The sequence below is a fragment of the Girardinichthys multiradiatus genome, chromosome 19, assembly GCF_021462225.1.
Source record: "Girardinichthys multiradiatus isolate DD_20200921_A chromosome 19, DD_fGirMul_XY1, whole genome shotgun sequence".
In the NCBI taxonomy this organism is placed as follows: domain Eukaryota; kingdom Metazoa; phylum Chordata; class Actinopteri; order Cyprinodontiformes; family Goodeidae; genus Girardinichthys; species Girardinichthys multiradiatus.
The window spans coordinates 40,948,359-40,967,245 of NC_061811.1; the positions used below are offsets into that span (position 1 = coordinate 40,948,359).

General features: G+C 39.4%; 1 protein-coding gene across 2 annotated transcripts in view; it reads left to right on the top strand.

The window, feature by feature from the left end:
* LOC124855164 (neuronal PAS domain-containing protein 3) overlaps nucleotides 1-18,887 on the top strand; it is a 613,876-nt gene that overhangs the window by 551,075 nt on the left and 43,914 nt on the right. For both annotated transcript variants that reach the window (XM_047344770.1, XM_047344771.1), the window contains exons 7-9: nucleotides 9,788-9,906; nucleotides 12,078-12,271; nucleotides 16,252-16,358. In XM_047344770.1, the coding sequence (XP_047200726.1) occupies nucleotides 9,788-9,906; nucleotides 12,078-12,271; nucleotides 16,252-16,358 (420 nt within the window). The remainder of the gene's footprint in view (nucleotides 1-9,787; nucleotides 9,907-12,077; nucleotides 12,272-16,251; nucleotides 16,359-18,887) is intronic.

An 18,887-nucleotide genomic window follows, 5' to 3' on the forward strand; every position in this document is an offset into this window, starting at 1 on the left:
TTGTCCTCAATTTTAACGGCCCTATTAATTACAATGATATTTTTTCCCATGGGTGAGTATACGCGCGAGCGTTGCCTAGCAACCGCCACTCTAGAACGCAGTCTGAGATGGAGATTGTTGGCATCCTACAAATGGCTTCTAGAAGGATATTTTCTTCTCAAGGGGCATTGGAAATGCTTCAAAAATTACATGAGGGATTCTGACGGCTCTTGGTGAGTATTCAGTTCCAGTGACAGCGGGTCAGAGAGTGAGCCTCCCCGTCTAAAAAAACACATGTCGTCCCATTAGCAGGAGGTTGTGGCGCATTATTTCAAGGTAGTAAAAGACTAGCCTATGTAACGATTTTATCATTTTAGACTATGGTTTACAGATTAGTAAACTCATAATATATAAACTATAGCAACAGTGCCACAATCAGTGCAGTGCCCAGCTATAAACCCAGCAGGAGAGAAACTAAAAAACAAGGTACTGATAATAGACAAAGAAATAAACAATAAGTTAGGTCGTAGATATAGTAGCCCAGTAACAACAATCTATTCTGCGCTTTAAAGCGTTTTCATCGCAAGACGAGCGCACACCTGGGAAGGAGGAGGAGATAGGAAAGGATGGCACTGTGTGGACAGTGGTAAGGGAGGAAGAAAGTAGAGGGAGGCGTCAGAGCCAGAACTCGTTGACAGAGCGCCAGATCCAAGATGCCCAGACCGCATTCCTGTGCTTGGTGGAAGCCGAAATGCTCATCCACGTTCAGGGCTGTGCTGTGGCTGAGGCCCGCAGAGTTTAGGAGATAAGTCGTTCTTGGACATGAGTGTGGATGAGCTGAAGGCATTTTTAGCACTAGTTTATGTCTGCAGAGTGAGCGGAAGAGTAACATGGAGCTGTCCAGCTTTTGGTCAGATTAGTAAAACTTCTTTTTTTTAAATGTACGCATTACTTCGCTGGGATTGTGTTTCTTCCCCACTTAAATCTAAATCTTTAGTGACTGGTGCACAGTCTTCTGGGCGGAAGGCCTGGATAACTTCCTGTGAGTTAGAAAATGACTTATGCAGGCACAGATTGGATTCAGCGAGGGAAGCTTGTGTTCTTTGAAGCAAGTCTATTGCCTCAGCTGGAGAGGGGACAGAAATCAAGCCATCATGTACATAAAAGTGCCTCTCCGCGAATTTGACGGTATCAGCACCGTAGTCCTTTAAACCTGCTCTGATGGCCTTGCGAAGTCCGTAAACAGCAACAGCAGGAGATGTCAGTTGCCAATTATATGGACTTTCATGCGATAGTCGATAACTTCCTTGTTTAAATCATTGTCCCTATGCCAGAGAAAACAAAGGAAGTTAAGGAGGTCCTCGCACACCATAAAACAGTGAAACGTTTGCTGTATATCTGCCATGATTGCAACACTTTCCGTCCGGAAGCGTAGAAGAACTCCAAGGAGTGTGTTATTTAGATGAGGGCCAGTAAGGAGGACATTGTTAAGTGAGACACCACAGTACTGGGCACTAAAGTCAAAAACAACTCGGATCTGATTGGGCTGTTGTGGGTGGTAAACTCCGAATGTTAGAAGGTGGTGTATGATGTCATCTTCAACTCCAACTCCACAGTGATAAGTAAACTGAAGGAGCTCCTGATGGTTTACTGTTTGCTTACTCAGGCGGGCCAACAGGAGTCTCTCTAGGACCATCATGATATTGGATGTCAGGGCAACAGGTCTATAGTCATTGAGGACTGATGGGTGAGTTTTCTTTGGTACCGGAACAAGACAGGAGGTCTTCCACAACATCGGAACCTCCTTCTGGGCCAGGCTAAGGTTGAAGAGGTGCTGCAGAATCCCACAGAGCTGCTCTGCACAGGCCTTCAGGACTAGGGATGGCATGATCTGGACCTGCAGTCTTATTCCAATTCAGTCTCTCCAGTTGCAACTTCACTTGACTTCTTGAGACACACAGGTGGAAGGAGGAAGCAAAGGAAGCATCAGCATCTTCTGATATGGTCGAAGGCAAACATGTAGAAGCAGAAGGGTCTAGGGCTGAGGTGGAAGATAAAAAATTTGAGGTGACTCGCTCCTCCAAAACACCCCAAAGTGGCTCAATAATATTTAGATCTGGTAACTGTGCAGGCCATGGGAGATGTTCAACTTCACTTTCATGTTCATCAAACCAATCTTTCACCAGTCTTGCTGTGTGTATTGGTGCATTGACATCCTGATACACGGCACCGCCTTCAGGATACAATGTTTGAACCATTGGATGTACATGGTCCTCAAGAATGGTTCGGTAGTCCTTGGCAGTGACGTGCCCATCTAGCACAAGTATTGGGCCAAGGGAATGCCATGATATGGCAGCCCAAACCATCACTGATCCACCCCCATGCTTCACTCTGGGCATGCAACAGTCTGGGTGGTACGCTTCTTTGGGGCTTCTCCACACCGTAACTCTCCCGGATGTGGGGAAAACAGTAAAGGTGGACTCATCAGAGAACAATACATGTTTCACATTGTCCACAGCCCAAGATGTGCGCTCCTTGCACCATTGAAACCGACATTGGCATGAGTGACCAAAGGTTTGGCTATAGCAGCCCGCCGTGTATATTGACCCTGTGGAGATCCCGACGGACAGTTCTGGTGGAAACAGGAGAGTTGAGGTGCACATTTAATTCTGCCGTGATTTGATCAGCCGTGGTTTTATGTTTTTTGGATAAAATCCGGGTTAGCACCCGAACATCCCTTTCAGACAGCTTCCTCTTGTGTCCACGGTTAATCCTGTTGGATGTGGTTCGTCCTTCTTGGTGGTATGCTGACATTACCCTGGATACCGTGGCTCTTGATACATCACAAAGACTTGCTGTCTTGGTCACAGATGCGCCAGCAAGACATGCACCAACAATTTGTCCTCTTTTGAACTCTGGTATGTCACCCATAATGTTGTGTGCATTTCAATATTTTGAGCAAAACTGTGCTCTGACCCTGCTAATTGAATCTTCACACTCTGCTCTTACTGGTGCAATGTGCAATCAATGAAGACTGGCTACCAGGCTGGTGCAATTTAGCCATGAAACCCCCCACACTAAAATGACAGGTGTTTCAGTGTCATTGTCCAACCACTGTATATACACAAATTAAATGCTTCAAGCTCACTAAAATAACATTACAGAAAAGTCAGCAATAATATACAAACTCACCAGTCATTTAATGCAACTTACGGCGTTCCTGCCTGACAATTCAGAGTGGATGGCATCTGATAACGTTTCCATACTGCCTCTTGCATGTGAATCTTTGTTTTCCTAGCGAAACCGGGAAACCGGACGTGCATGACCGGAACCGGAAGTATAATTTACCGTTAGTATTTTTTAATACAAACTTATATAAACCATGAATTGTTCGTCTAAACAACTTGTAATCATTTTTAATAACATAGAGGTATTTTTAAAATCATTTATTTAACCTTGTGAACTTACATATTTATAAAAATGCCTTAACGCTAGAACTCCCAGGGCCGTCAATTTGACGGTTTTGAAAGTTTGACATGCCATGACTCTGGTTTATTAAAACTCTTATCTTCCTGGCATCCTGACTGTTTCTAAACCTGTGTCTTGTGTATTCCTATGTCTCTAAAAATAACAAAGTAAATAAAAGATCTAAGTATTTCTACCTCTAACTACCACAGCCACTATTTTGACGGCCCTATTATTTACATCGATATTTTATTCCCATGGCTGAGTGTGGCGGTAACCACCACACCCGAGTCGTCCCATTAGCAGGAGGTTGTGGCACATTATTTCAAGGTAGTAAAAGACTAGCCTGGGTAACGATTTTATCATTTTCGGCTATAGTTCACTAATTACTAAACTAATAATATATAAACTACAGCAACAGTGCCACAATCAGCGCAGGTTCAGAGATAGGGAGACGAGCCAGGTGCCCAGTGCCCAGCTATAAACCCAGCAATCCGCCAAAGCGCCAGATCCAAGATGCCCAGACCACGTTCCCCTGCTTGGTGGACACCGAAATGCTCATCCACGTTCAGGGCTGCAGGGTGGCTGAGGCCCGCAGAGTTTTAGGAGATGATTCCTCCTCAGACATGAGTGTGGATGAGCTGAAGGCATTTTTAGCACTAGTTTATGGAGTAACATGGAGCTGTCCAGCTTTTGGTCAGATTCGTAAAACTTTTTTTTTAAATGTACCAACTACTCTGTATTATTTTTCAGTACTATTTATAAATAATAATAAAACTTAATAGGTTTTGATCAAATACTATTATTAATTCTTGTCAAAACCATAATTTCATAGCGTGCAAGAAAACCTTTAGCTTTCTGACCAATGTAATGCGATGATGCCATCACCGCCCTCGCATCCAGAATGCTCGCCGTTGATGGGCTTGGGATTTCTAGTAGTGTTAGAATTCTGGGAGTCCTAGTGTTAAGGGCAACCCACTTCATATTTACAATAAGTACTTATATTAATATTAATAATAACAATAATAATAAGAGTTATTATTGTTATTATTATCATAAATAGTTGCCATTGCATATTCATCTATAATCATCCTCTTGTACCTTCTTTCGAACTGTTATTTGGACATTGAGACTGCTCCAGGCTTCCACCCCATACATTGAAATACAGAAAATCCTCTCGGTGGTTCTGATTTTACAGGTGTATAACTGACCTGTACCCCTTAATTTGTAAACCTCTTCCCATTTCTTGAACATTCTTTGAATGTGATGCAGCAGGCCATTATTGTTTGCTTTAAACATAATCAGAGCTGTTTTTTCAGTAGCTTCGTTAGTTTAATAGGGACATTTGTCCTACATCTGATGGTCCCTTACTTTCCTGAAGGACTGACTGGCTGTTGGTATTTAGAAGACAATGAACAATGGAGACAGTGGTGATGACAAGGAGTTTGTCTTCTTATGGCAAGTCTTATAATCTTTCTTTTTTTTTTGCATTTTCCCCTTGTATTTCTACTTTAAATTCTTCATCAAATCTCTCTTCTTGCAGTTTTACTTTTTACCTTCTCCTGCTTTTAAATCCTGCACTATTAATTTGTTCTCCTTTTAGAGTTGTTTCTTTTTTCTAGTTATTGCTTTATTTTCACTTTTCTTTTATCGTAATTCTCTTTTGTATGTCTTTCTGTCTTAACATATCAGCCAATATATTCTATCCTTTATTCTGTATTTATGTTTTTTGCTTTCTGTGCATTTCAAATGTTCTTTTCTTTTCTTTGTTCCTTTCCATTGCCACTGCCTCTGTCCTCCACCCACTTCTTCCTTCACTGCCTTTCTCTCTATCTATCCTCACCCCATCTCTGTTTCAAGGACATTTATATTATAAAGGATACATTTGCATATTAATTCATTTCTTTCAATTTTTCAGATTAGACGTTGTCAACATGTATCAGTTGTGATCAACCACTGCATCCACTAGAGACCTGACTGTGTGTATGTGTGCTTCCTTGTGTGTGAAAAATGTTCTTCATGTATTTATTTAGTGGGATCCGTGCTTGCTGTTAAGGACAACCATCGAAATCACAGATTCTGCATGGCTTTGATCTTGGTGATCCAGAGCCTTACATCTCTACTTGTAAAGATTACATTTTAACAGTGAAGGCAAGGGTCTGCTGCTTTCAGGGTGGGCTCTACCTTCTAACAAACCTGTAATTCAGTCTAAGTTTATTTTCTCTGTCTTCAAATGTGTTATGACATTTTTCAGTTTGAACGCTATGAAATGCTTAGAGTAATATACATTTTAAAAGCAGTTCTAGTTTGCTGATTGATTCATCTGACAGGATTGTTTATTTTATTCAGATTTATACTCAAATTGAGTCAAAACATGTTTCTCCTGTTATTTCTGGCTTCTCAAGACATTTTAAAGCATTAGGGTAGTTTGTTAAAATGAAGTCACTATTTCTCATTTAAGGGCTTTTATATGTGAAAAGGAGAATTTGGAACAATCAGAGATCTGATTGTTCCAAATTCTCCTCCTCACATATAAAGCCCTTAATGATCTAGCTCCACCATACATCAGAGATCTGATTGTTTCATATGTTCCTAACAGGCACTTTGTTCTCAGACTGCAGGTTTACTGGTGGTTCCTAGAGTCTCTAGAAGTAGAATAGGAGGCAGATCCTTTAGTTATCAGGCTCCTCTCCTGTGGAACCAGCTCCCCGTTTTAGTCCATGAGGCAGACACCCTGTTTACTTTTAAGGCTCGGCTTAAAACTTTCCTTTTTGATAAAGCTTATAGTTACAGTGGCTTAGGTTACCTTGAGCTATATCTGTAGTTATGCTACCAATGTTTAGGCTGCTGGAGGACCTAATGACCACGTTCGCTCTCTCTGTTACATTTTCATACTATCCAATTTAGCATTATTTGCTTTTAACTTTATGTTCTCTCTCTTTTCTCTTCCTTGAAGCTACACCTGGCCTTACTTTGTATCTACCTGTGACACCTTCCTGGAGGGGGGCATTGTCCAAAATTCTGCTGCCAACAACTTAATGCTCACCTTCTATCGATGATACACTTGCCCTGGTGTTCAGTGTTATAGTAACAATATTTTTCTCCTAGACATAGCTACTGACTGAGCTTTTACTGTGATTAACTGTATGTGCTCCCTCTCATACTCTAAACTTGACAACTGACTCAGAGTTTATGTTTTTTCCTTCCTAGATGAAACCACTAAAGGAGCTACATCCATTAACATTTACTTTTCCTTCCCGTAGAACGTACTTCTGGATCAGTGCTTCAGTGTTCTTTTTCTGTCTCTGCTCTGTTCTCTCAAACCAGTTGGTGTTGGGAGATGGCCGCTCACACTTAGCCTGGTTCTGCTGGAGGTTTCTTCCTGTTAAAATTGAGTTTTTCCTCTCCACTGTCGCTACATGTATGCTCAGTATGAGTGATTGCTGTCAAGTTGCTTGAGACGACGTGTTGTGAATTGGCGCTACATAAATAAAACTGAATTGAATTGAAATTTATGCATTAATGTAATGAACCAAAGCATGTTTATGTATTGGTCTTTGTGTTTGAAAAATTAAATCAACCTGGTGCCGAGAAACTAATCATAACGTACAGTTTTTGGATGAACAAACAAGCTTAATAAAAGATTTCCCAGCATGCACTCTCTATCCACTTTTCTGCTTTGTATGTTGAATCAATAAGACAGAATAGGAACTTGATGTGTATTTGTCATAATGACTTAGAGGATGTGTTTCTTCACATAGAACATCAGAAACCATGATAACATTTTTTCTCATTAAACACCCATAGACTAAAACTTTAAAAACACTAACGATCACTGACATCTACTGGTCAAGTTGGAGAATTCAACCTATTATAAATTCCATGCATCCACTACCTGGATGAAACAAAAAACCTCACAGATCTTTTTTGTTGATGTTTCTTTTGTTTTCCCATTCCTGTTCTTTTTCCAGACTGTTTACTAATATTTTTACATTATGCTAAGTACAGTGATCTATTTTCAAAAAGTGAACAATATTTACAATATTGATTAGTAATAACTGACTTGTCCTATTTAAACTATTCTACTTTAATGGAATCAAATGCACTGTGTGGAGTGTGTATTGGGTTAAACTGGAGTTAGTTTTAATTTAATGTATTGGATTGCATTTAAATTGGACCTGTTTGGCTTATTTGAGATGTTTTGTGAAAACAATGTTTGTTCTCAGAAGGCATTTTTTTGTAAATTGAACATTGCAAAACACTATGGAAATTCTTTGGAATTCCTAGGTGACCCCCATGTTGTATGCATCCACATCTTCACTATAACTGCAGCAAATCTGGACTAAATAAGTTGAAGCATATATGTTCCACAAACGTTTTAGAGGGCAAATGGCAGCTAGACAAAGGGAGTCAAAACTTTCCCAAATCTGGTTTTCACCTCATAAAAAGAAAATAAAAGGGAATCTGGTCAAATACAACTGCTGATTTTCATTGTAGGAGTCCTTCTGCATATGACATAGTCATTGGTTATGACATTTACCCTGTGTATCATCAAAATGTACAATTGCAAACTTAACTGGAAGCTAACGGAGTAGCGCACAAGCTAGCAGCCGGCAGACAGCAACCAGCAGATTGTAATGTTCAAGCAAATTACATCACCAGAGAAGGTGCTAGAAAGACAAGTTATGCCTTGTTAGAAAGGTGAGTGTCCTTAGTTTGTTATGATATAAGACATGTTGGGGTGCTGCAAAGAGAAAGGTCTTTTTGTACTGTTTTGTTTACAGAGTCAGCAATGTCTGAGGGACCTTAAAATGTCATCGCCTGTGTTTAAATTGTTGTAAAACTAGATGGTATTTGTGCAAAACTCATTTGGGGAAATGTTTTGTGAAGATTAAAGCCTCCTTTTGCGATATATTTAAGAAAAATAAATCGTCTAACCCTAACCTAGTCTTATAGACCACCAACTAGCTTTATAGGTTAAGGGCAAAAGTCTTAGTTGTATATTTGATTTTAGATCTTGTAATTTTTCAGGAGCTTTTAAAGCAGCAATAGAATGCACGTACACACGTCTCAACGTGAAGGCCAAAGACAAAACTCCTTCCATATGTTGCCTCCAAAAAGGCTATGCATGAATGGTCTACTAACAAACAAATCTAGAAAATAATAATTTGAAAATAATAAACTAAATTTGCCTGCAATTGACTGGCGACCTGTCCAGGGTGTACCCCGCCCATAGTCTGCTGGAGATAAGCACCAGCCTTCCCGTGACCCACTATGGAAGAAGCGGTAGAAAATGACTGACTGAAATATCTGGCACTGGCAACACGAGCACATCTCCCCCATTTGAGCCTTATACCATTGGCTCCCTGTGCATTTCAGGATTCATTTTAAAGTTCTTTTATTTGTTTTTAAGGCTCTTCATGGCCTTGCTCCTACCTGTCTTTCTGAGCTGCTGCACCATAATGCACCCTCCCGTTCTATCAGGTCAGCCAATCAGTTGCTTTTTTGTTTGCTCAAAATAAAACGTAAGCTTAGGGGGGACTGCACTTTTGCTGTGGCAGCTCCTAAAATGTGGAATAACCTACCCTTGCATTTTAGACATCTTTTAAATTGCTTCTTAAAAGTCATCTCTTTGCCTTGGAATTTGACACTACATGTGATGTTAAATTTAGTCTGTGAGTTTAGGTTAGTTTTTACTGCAAGACTTAGTTATGTCCTTTTAGTATTTTATATTTGGTTTTGTCTTCAGTATTTTATGCTTTTTAGTATTTTATATTTTGCTTTCAGTATGTTATGATTTTTATTATTTTATGTTTTTGTGAAATTTTAACACCTCATGTTTTCTGTACAGCACTTCGGTCCTTCTGATAATTTAAGGTGCTCTACAAATAAAGCTAGATTGCAACAGACAACAAAACAAGTTACTAAAAATCAAAACCAATCAGAGAGCAGTAAATAGAATCGAACACCTTGACCTGTCTGGAAAACAAAGTCTTGATTCAAGTCAACACAATTTGTCATAAAACCTGCAGATACTCACCTCTGTTCCAAACAAAACACCAAAACACTGTCAATCTAACCTTTAATTGCACAAACAAACAAATTCCTTCTTACCTTAAATAATTGTTTACTTAATGAATGGGTGAGTAGCATGCCTCAGAAATTTGAGGAATGTTAATTTGTTGTTTGCCCATGAAAACCACCCCTGACTTTCAGACAGAAGAAACATGTTGGTCAAACTATAAGTAGCGTTACACCTGAATCTGCCCGGAGTGTTCATATTTTAGGCTTTACTGTGGGTTACCTAATTTCTTTTTGTTGTCTTTGTCTTTTTATTGTGCAGTGGAGTCCAGCAGTCCCAGTCTTCTGTCTCCTGATAACTCTCTGGAACGATCCTTCTTCATCCGTATGAAGTCTACTCTTACAAAGAGAGGTGTGCACATCAAGTCCTCAGGATATAAGGTGAGCTCCTCAGCTAAAACTACATGTTTGTTTGTCAAACAAAGTAATAATTAGGGGTTAAATAATTTTTTTTCTCTATCTGAACTTTAAAATTCCTAAAGATATTTGTATATTTTGATATTATACTGTTTAACAGTGAGATTGCTTCAAAAGTTCATCAGTGAGACCAATAGTCAGAGCGGAACCGAACCTAAAAGATGAGGCCAGCTTATGATTATAGCATCTTACATACAGAATGTGATCCAATAAGCTTTTCAGGAAATCAAACAACACAAACCTTTAAGGTTTGCTTAAAATGAGAGCTCAACATTTTAAACACTAAATCGCTGCACAAAAATAAGCAAGTGTTAAAATTAAAATTTGATCTTCAGTCTCATATTTCAACCACTCAAACAATTCATTAGTGAGACTGATTAAAAGCTGCTGTAAACAATAATGTTTTCAGTCCTGATTTAAAGAAGCGAACAGTTTCTGCACATCTCATGTGCATCTCAAAGTAAATGGCACTTCCCCTTGTTGAGTTCAGGTTCTGGGAACACTGAGTAAGTAGGTTCCTGATGAGCTGAAGGGTCTATATGGTTCATACTTGGCAAGCAACACAGAAAGATATTCCAGCTTAAGACCACTCAGTGCTTTTTAGATGAATAACATCATTTTAAAATATATCTAGTAACAAAAAATAGAGCCAGTGCAGTGATTTAAGAACCGGTATTATGTACAATGTGACTTGATGTGGTTGTTAAAATTTAAAACTGAGTCCAAAACAACACAAAGGTTTTTGGATTGTGGTTTTTAGCCCCATTAGCCCATTCAGTCTCATCGAGAGCTGATCTCTATTCCTGCATTTCTGGGAACAAACACAATGACTTCTATTTTTCTGTATTAAGCTGGAGGAAAATCTGACCTATCCACTCATTGATATTAGGAGCACACTGACATAGTGACTGTTGTGGGCTGTGGTCATGCAGTGACAGCGATATAAAGTTGTGTGTCATCAGCATACATCTGCTAATGACATTGATATATGTAGTATTCTGTAATCTGAGTTAAACAGGAGACTTACTACATAATTTGTTGCCAAATTTTACCACAAGTTCCCAGTTAGGAAAAGTCTGTGGCACTCTGCAGTAGCTGTGGTCTGTCTGCAGGGTGAGTTGGTACAAGAATCTGTAAGTGTAGGAGGGGATAAAGACTGGAGTCTGCTGATATGACAGATGAACAGACCCGATCAGACCTTTTTATAGTCCAACAAACATGTTTGAATTTTTTTTAACCGAATCTGTGTGCAGTCAGGTAGAGTGAACTGACTACCAACCCAAATGCAATGCATGTTGGAGACAGCCAATACAACGTAGAGGCTGGGAAATGACATCAGCTGCAAGCTGACTTTCTTTTTTGAAACTTTATTTGTAAGTATGTAACATCATCACCTAGTTACAATTACAAAGTGATAAAAAAGAAGCAAATCACCCCCAAAAGATATGACAAAGTCTGTTATGAAAGAAATATTTTTTTAAAGCCAACATTGAAAGTCAATGCAAAACCCACAAACCATGTCAAAGTAGTAGTCTGTGTAACCTCAACAGGATGCAATTTGTGATCCTCAGTCTGCTGCTGAAACCCATCTCTTCCTGTCAACCCCTTAGTTTAGATCCCCAGATTATGTAGAACATATGCTGTAGATAAAAGTAAAGAAAAGTGACCAGAGAATGGATCCCACAATGTATTTTTGTTCACCTAGATTTATAACGACCGTAAGTTATACATGTATCTGTCAGTCACCAACTAAATTCAGATAGCTAGGTTCTATATCTAACATATGCTGGCAGTCAACATATTCAAGCTGGAACATGCTGATGCTTTTGCTACCAAAGCAGAAACGTGGTCCACAGTGAGTGATGCTTTCTTGTGTACTTGTTTTTCTTTATAGCTGTCCGCCAATTCTCATGTCTCAGGTTTTGGAGCTGTGCTCACTGATTATTTCTGTTTTCCAGGTTATTTTAAACACAAGGATGCCATTTTTTTATTTGGATGAAATTACTTTTTTTACTTTTGTCAGATTTAAAAAGGTCCTCTCTATCTACCATTTGAAGTAATAAATGTTAAAATCCTCTACATCTAGAAAAGCTGTCATGCTCTCTGACTTTGATCTGTTGTGTTTTCCTTGTCAGGTGATCCACATCACAGGGCGTCTGCGGATCAGGATGGCTCTGACGCACACCCGCTCAGTGCCTAATCAGATCATGGGAATGGTGGTGGTAGCTCACGCCCTCCCACCACCCACAATTAATGAGGTTCGCATTGACTGCCAAATGTTTGTCACCAGAGTCAACATGGACCTCAAAATTGTCTACTGTGAGAACAGGTAGGGGAAAAAAAAATTTTAATATAATTGTTTTGTCAGAGGGTAATATGGCATAATTGAAACACTGATATATTGTGTTTCAGACCTGTCTGGGATGACGGTTGAAGTTGGGGTACAAGTATAAGATGGCTTTAGCATATTTAAGTGAAAGACCCTAGTTTTTCTTATCCTCTCAGAAGTACTGACTACAGAATCTGTCTCACTTAATTTTTCACATACCTTATACGGTCTGGAAAACTTGGCAGCTAGAGCTGAACCAGGTAGAGGTAGCAGGGCCAAAACTAGGTCACCATTTTGAAAGTGGCGTGCAACAGCAGAGTGGTCATAACGTCGCTTCATGGACTTCTGAAAATCAAAGAGTAATTCTTTAACAGAAGCATGTGAACACTGTAGCTTTTCATGAAAGTTGTAAACATAATCTAAGATGTTTTGATGTGGGGAAGTGTGAGAATCTAGAAGTTTTTCTCTGAGAACCTTCAATGGGCTCCGGAGTGTGTATCCAAACACCAACTCAGGAGGACTAAAGCCTAAGGACTCTTGAGGGGCATCTCGAGCTGCAAACAAAAGGAAAAGTATGCCTTCATCCCAGTTTTTTTCACTCTCGAGACAGTATTTACGCATCATAGATTTTAATGTCTGATGTCAACGTTCTAGCGCCGCTTGAGATTCAGGTGATAAGCACTGGAAACAGCCCATTGACTATTTGACTCTTTAAGAACTTATTTAAAAAGTTCAGATTAGAAATGTGTACCTTGTCATTAAAGCAATGGGCAGCTACTTTAAGTAATCTAAGATATAAAACATATTTAAAGTTTTTTTACAACTTTTTTGTTTGCTACGTAATTCTATATGTGTTCATTCACAGTTTTGATTCCTTCAGTGAGATTCTACATACAATGTAAATAGTCAGAAACATAAAGAAATCCATTAAATGAGAAAGGTGTTCTAAAACTTGACCCGTAGTGTACATATATATATATATATATATATATATATGTATATTTACATAGATATAGATGTATAAATGTTTTGATTTTCTTTTTTGCAACATTGCAGAAAATGCAAGAGCTCCTAACAAAACCTAATCTTTGGGTTAACTGAATGATGAACATGCATACCTTATGTAGAGGTGCAGTTAAATAGTCGGGATGAGTTTTTTTGAAGTCTCAAAAATGAGAATGCTTCATTGCTAAATAGTGAAACGTTAAGACTCAACTGTAAATGACCCCACAAAGAAATTTGAGCAATTTTTCAAAATCAGTATTTTTGGAGAAGAGAGGTTTTCTTTCATTAGATTCTGTCTTGCTGGCAAACCTGCTGATTACTTGAAGATACTGTCTCTCCAAACAGTTTTTAAAGCACAAGCATCCCAAAAATTATTTGACTGTTTATGCATGCATGTTTCATGGCTATTTTCAAGTATAAAGAAGTTTTTCCCTTTTTGGACCTTCTTATTCATGAGGAATATGACGTAATCCTCCTGGTTTAACAGTGAAATATGTCTCTGATGGTTCTATCTTCTTTCCTCTGTCCAGATAAAGCAGATAGGCATCAGGATCTTGCGCAGGAGCTAACGCCCTGACTGAAAAGATTCATATCAGGCAAAATAAAAATAAAAAAAATAACCCCTTCATGTTTTATAATAAAAAGAGCAGGGAAAATGATGGCAGACAGATTGCTTTTTTGTGGGAGGAAAAGTGGATACAATGCAGCAGATGATTATATTCACTGTGGAGTGACAGAAATCGCCGCTGTGTTAAAGAGACAAGCGTCAGTTCCATTTCAGCTCAATTTTGAGGATAAGTTTCTATGAGAATGAGAAAATTGAAGGATGCTTTTTCTCCAAAGAACAAAATGGGCTATCTGCCGTACAGACATTAGTTGCCCCCAACCATCCTCAATCTGGTTAAAACAGGAAATTGTTCAGTCTCTACTGTGGCAAATTTGTTCATATTAAACCTTTTAATGCTGATTTATGCTAGCTGTATCAAAACCCAACAAACTAGATTCTGTAGCTTAGTTATAAGGCTTTGTTTTTTAATGGGAAATGTATTTCTTGTCAGACTTTCTTTTAAAATGACTACTCACTTTCATGGTGCTATTGAGTTTTAGAACATTCCAAAATAAATGTTTGAATATACATGAAATGAGGTTCTTGCAGTTGGAACCAAATGCAGAGAGGTGGGCGGGAGCAGCACAGAGTTTTGAACGCTTACAATGAAATAAGAAGCAAATTTACAGAGCGGCACAAGGAGAGCAGGATGTGGAACACAGGCAAAAAGCTGGCAGGAATCAGACCTGGGCAGGCAAGACAAGCGAACTGTAGATTCCAGCAAAGATCAATGAGAACCCAGGAACTTAAATACTGAGAGGATGTAAAGAGCTACATGGAAACCAGATGAGTACAATTAACAGAATGCAAAGCAGCGGTGGAAAAATCAAAGCATGGAACTGAGGGAAGATGACTAATTAACACGAAACTATGGGGAAAATACACAGAGATATACAAGGAAATAATTATAGTTGGAAAAGATAATTAGAACATATTAGGAGGCTAAATGCAAAATAATGAACTAATGTGAAAAACACCTAACAACAATGAGCACAGACACACACATGGGTGCATACAAAAGAAATTCAAACTCCACACACCTCTAGATTGTTTCATATTTTGTGCAACCCTAGATACTAAAAGAGTTCTAAATGTAAAATGGAGGGACTGAATTATTTTATTGTTGAAAGTAAAATATGTTTTGCATTCATTCATTTTCTCTGCCCAGTCAGTCATATTTAGAGTTGTGGAAGAGTTGTGCTAGACCCTTGGTAGGGTGTCAGTTCATATGGGGTTAACACAGACATACAACCACCATGTCACTATGCAGGCCAAGAAAAAAAAAAAGCTCTGTTAGTTAAAACTAAAGCTAAGACTCTAATCCTAAAGTCATTGAGCTTATTGTAAGAAATTATCTGTGATAAATACAGTGACTTGCAAAAGTAATCATACCCCTTAGCATTTTCCATGTTTTGTCCATGCCACTAAGATTTTTGCGCATTCATCAAGGCAAACCTGCTCAAGTTCCTTTATGATTGATGGTTTTTGCTTGTTAACAGCAAACTTCAAGACGCTCAGTTGGATTGAGATCTGGACTTCTAATAGGCCATTCCAACATGTTTAAATTTTTCTCCTTAAACCACTCCAGCGTTGCTTTAGCAGTATGTTTCGAGTCATTGTGCTGCTGGAACCTCCATCCCAGTCTCAAATCACAGGCAGACTGACACAGGTTTTGTATTTAACACCATCTATCTTTCCCTCGACCCAGGCCAGTTTCCCAGGTCCTGCTGCAGAAAAACATCCCCAAAGCATGATGCTGCCACCACAATGTTTTATTGTGGGGATGGTGTTCTTTGGGTTATGGGATGTGTTGGGTTTGCGCTAGACAGCATTGTTCTTGGCAGATGTTTTGTAAATGGCAGAAACCACTGGAGTGAAAGAAGCCATTTCCGTCAAATGAGAACAACCACCTTTAAACAGACGACACTGTTTTTGACAGATTTTAGCTGTCAAAAACATACAGTTCAGCATTAAGTCTGATGCCCAGTCAGCTTCAAACCAGTGCACACCTTCTTGCATGTGACCAAAACATCTCTCAGTGATCCACTAAAGACTTGAATAGTGAAGAATTGCCCCCGCACTAGCTTTGAATTGAGAAAGCTTTTCGGATGAAGAGGTAAACATCTTCAAGAATTGAAGATCAGTTTTTTTTTTTTACCTTTTCTGGATTCCCTTTCAATTTGAAGAAATCCCACGCAAAACCAGGCAAGTGTGCGCAGCCACCTGGTGCAACAGTTAGTATCTCTGTGAAACAAGAAATAAAAATAAAAATAGCAAACATTATGAATTTGGTTTCTCTTTGAGGGCCAACCAATATGTCTTCTTCCTCTGTGTAAACATTTTTATTTTGCAATTTATTTTGTTTCAGAATCAGTGATTATATGGACCTGACTCCAGTGGACATTGTAGGGAGAAGGTGCTACCAATTCATTCATGCAGAAGACGTAGAGGGGATCAGACAGAGTCACCTAGACTGTGAGTACTGTCACCACTTCTGCTTCAAGTTTAGAAACATCAGTTTTACCATGGCTATAGCTGTTGGTTAATTTCTGTGTTAAATAGATTTTCACACATTTCTCAGTAAATACATTTCTGAATATTTCCATGGCAACCTTATGAAATTTGTGTTAATTGTGTTGACAGTCCTTAAGCATTGTAAATAAGTGACTGAATTGTAGCCAAGAAATATTCAACTCTCAACAAAGAGCTAACATTTAAGACACAAGGCCCCACCCCAGATCAACAGCTCCCAGGCCAAAGAGACACAGGGTGAGATGTAAGGCACTGAATCCCCCGATCTAGCCACACGCAGGCCAATCCTGGGACCCAGTTGCGATGGCAGCCTAGCTCAGATCCCCTTCAGCAAGACCACCCGGCAACAAGCAGAAGATACCCCCCAAGCACCTCAACATGCCAGGGAGGCATCAGCCTGATGCGGCAGCCGGAATTCAGACGGACCAAGGGAGGGAGGGCACATTACTACCCTACCTGGTGAGCTAGGCCCAGGGAGGTCAAAAAGGAGGGATGCCCAACCTGAGCCTAGATTAGCTTATGTGGTCCGACACATCCCCGGAAGCCCATAGGCCACCTGACGGGAGCCCACCACGTTGTGACATTGCCCAAGCACCCACACAGACAACACCAATTTTGTTTGATTACCTTTCGGTGCTTTATTTGGGTGAGAAAGTATTTCTTTATCAGCTCAAGAATTTGTTTTAGGGTTGGGGGTGCATTTCTAGATGAGGAAGGTAATGTCTGAGTAATTAACCTGTTTGAACAACAACTGAACCCTTATGATTGGACCAAGCCCACATTTTTTAGACATGCATGCCAGAAAAGACCCTAAAAAGTAAGACTTCTTTCCATACAAAAACTAAAGAAGAATAGAAGAGGAACTGGATTGAAAGGCTCTAAGTCTAATCAGGAGCTTCTAGGTGTTTAAAAACAGAAGTCCACTCCAGCCAGCATAACGAATAATGACACCAAATATATTGTGATATCTTACAGTCTTACAGGAAAAGCACTTCTTGCAAAAATTGAAAAGGATTCCATGGACACGTGGTTAGAAGCCTTTTTTAAATTGTCTCTTCCCTAATGAAACTCTGTAGAATTTGCAATTGACTAAATAAAACGTTCTCCTGGCAAATGTGCAGCAATACTTTTACATTTGGGAAATGTTTTGCTCCACAGTATGTCCTTTGCACCTTCTGGCAGATTGCTGGCTTGTTTCACTTTTGAAGGTTTAAGGCCACTTACACAATGTGCTTCTCTCTCATATCTTTGAGAAGTTTTATTTCAGCTGCATCTCTACAATCTTATTACTGCTGTCAGTAGGTACAATACACGCACCAACATTAACACATGCATGTATAGGCTTGGCTTTGCTGGGCCTTTTAGAGTGTGTCTAGATAATTTGAAGGACAGTATTTGTTGTGGCAGTCAGATCTTTACAGTAGCAATAAAAGCTGAGGAGGCATTCAGAGCAGTGTGGCGTCTCACGGTTCGGTTGATGCAGTGTGCAGTGTTTAGGCAGAATGCCAAAAAATACCAAGCACAAAGCAAGGATTACTGGCCTCATGGTAGTCAAATGTTGACAGCTGCTGTCAGATTGTATCATTAGCTATCCTTTGTAGCTGATTATTGTGACACAGTGAGGGCATTCGCTCTTGTTTTCAAGGGATAGTTCAGGTCTTTTTAAGTAGATTTGTACGAGGAACTTATGTGAGGCAGTAGAAGTATCTCTTAAATGTGTTTTTAAAAGCTGTACTGTCTACTGCGGCATCCAGACAAGCTTTGAAACTATTCTCCAAGTGTTCCTCTCATAGGCCTTTCTTTCTTACTTGCCAGAGCCAAAGTAGTTACATTTAAAGTGAGCATGACTGTTGCAGATCATGATCAAATAAATGTTTTATTCTAGAGCTTGTCGGATGCTGTTATTTTAATAAATGTTAGAGAGACAGCAGGTACCCTCTGTCACTCACAACCTGACAAGTGACCATGACTCATAATATTTCTCGCTAGTCTCTCATTCATTTTGGAAATGATTGCAATTAAAATGTTTACAAAGATTAAAAATATCCCAAAGTGCTATTATGTCAAGTTGGCGCAATTATTATTAGCTAAGAAATATAATGTGATTGTGGGCAATTGGTCTTATATTATTCTTTGAGTTTTGGTTAGAAAGAGAAATTAAGTGATGTAGCGCAGGGGTATCTTCTCAGCTCCCCACAGAAGGGGTCTGAGGACCCACCCCTGTTGTATGCCCATATTAAGGATCAAAGTGGCGGATGTGTGGCCTCCCATTGCTACATCCTGGGTCCATTACTCAAAAAATCCAGAATCCATGCACACAGTGAGCTGCCCAGGCTAGGTCCCCAATTCTTAGTGCAAAGACTTTGAATAGAAAACTTTGAACATGGCAATAACTCAGGTAGCTTTTTAGCTAACCAGCTAAAAATAAATAAAGAAAAGACAACTATATTTGCTGTTAAAGACTCGACAGGG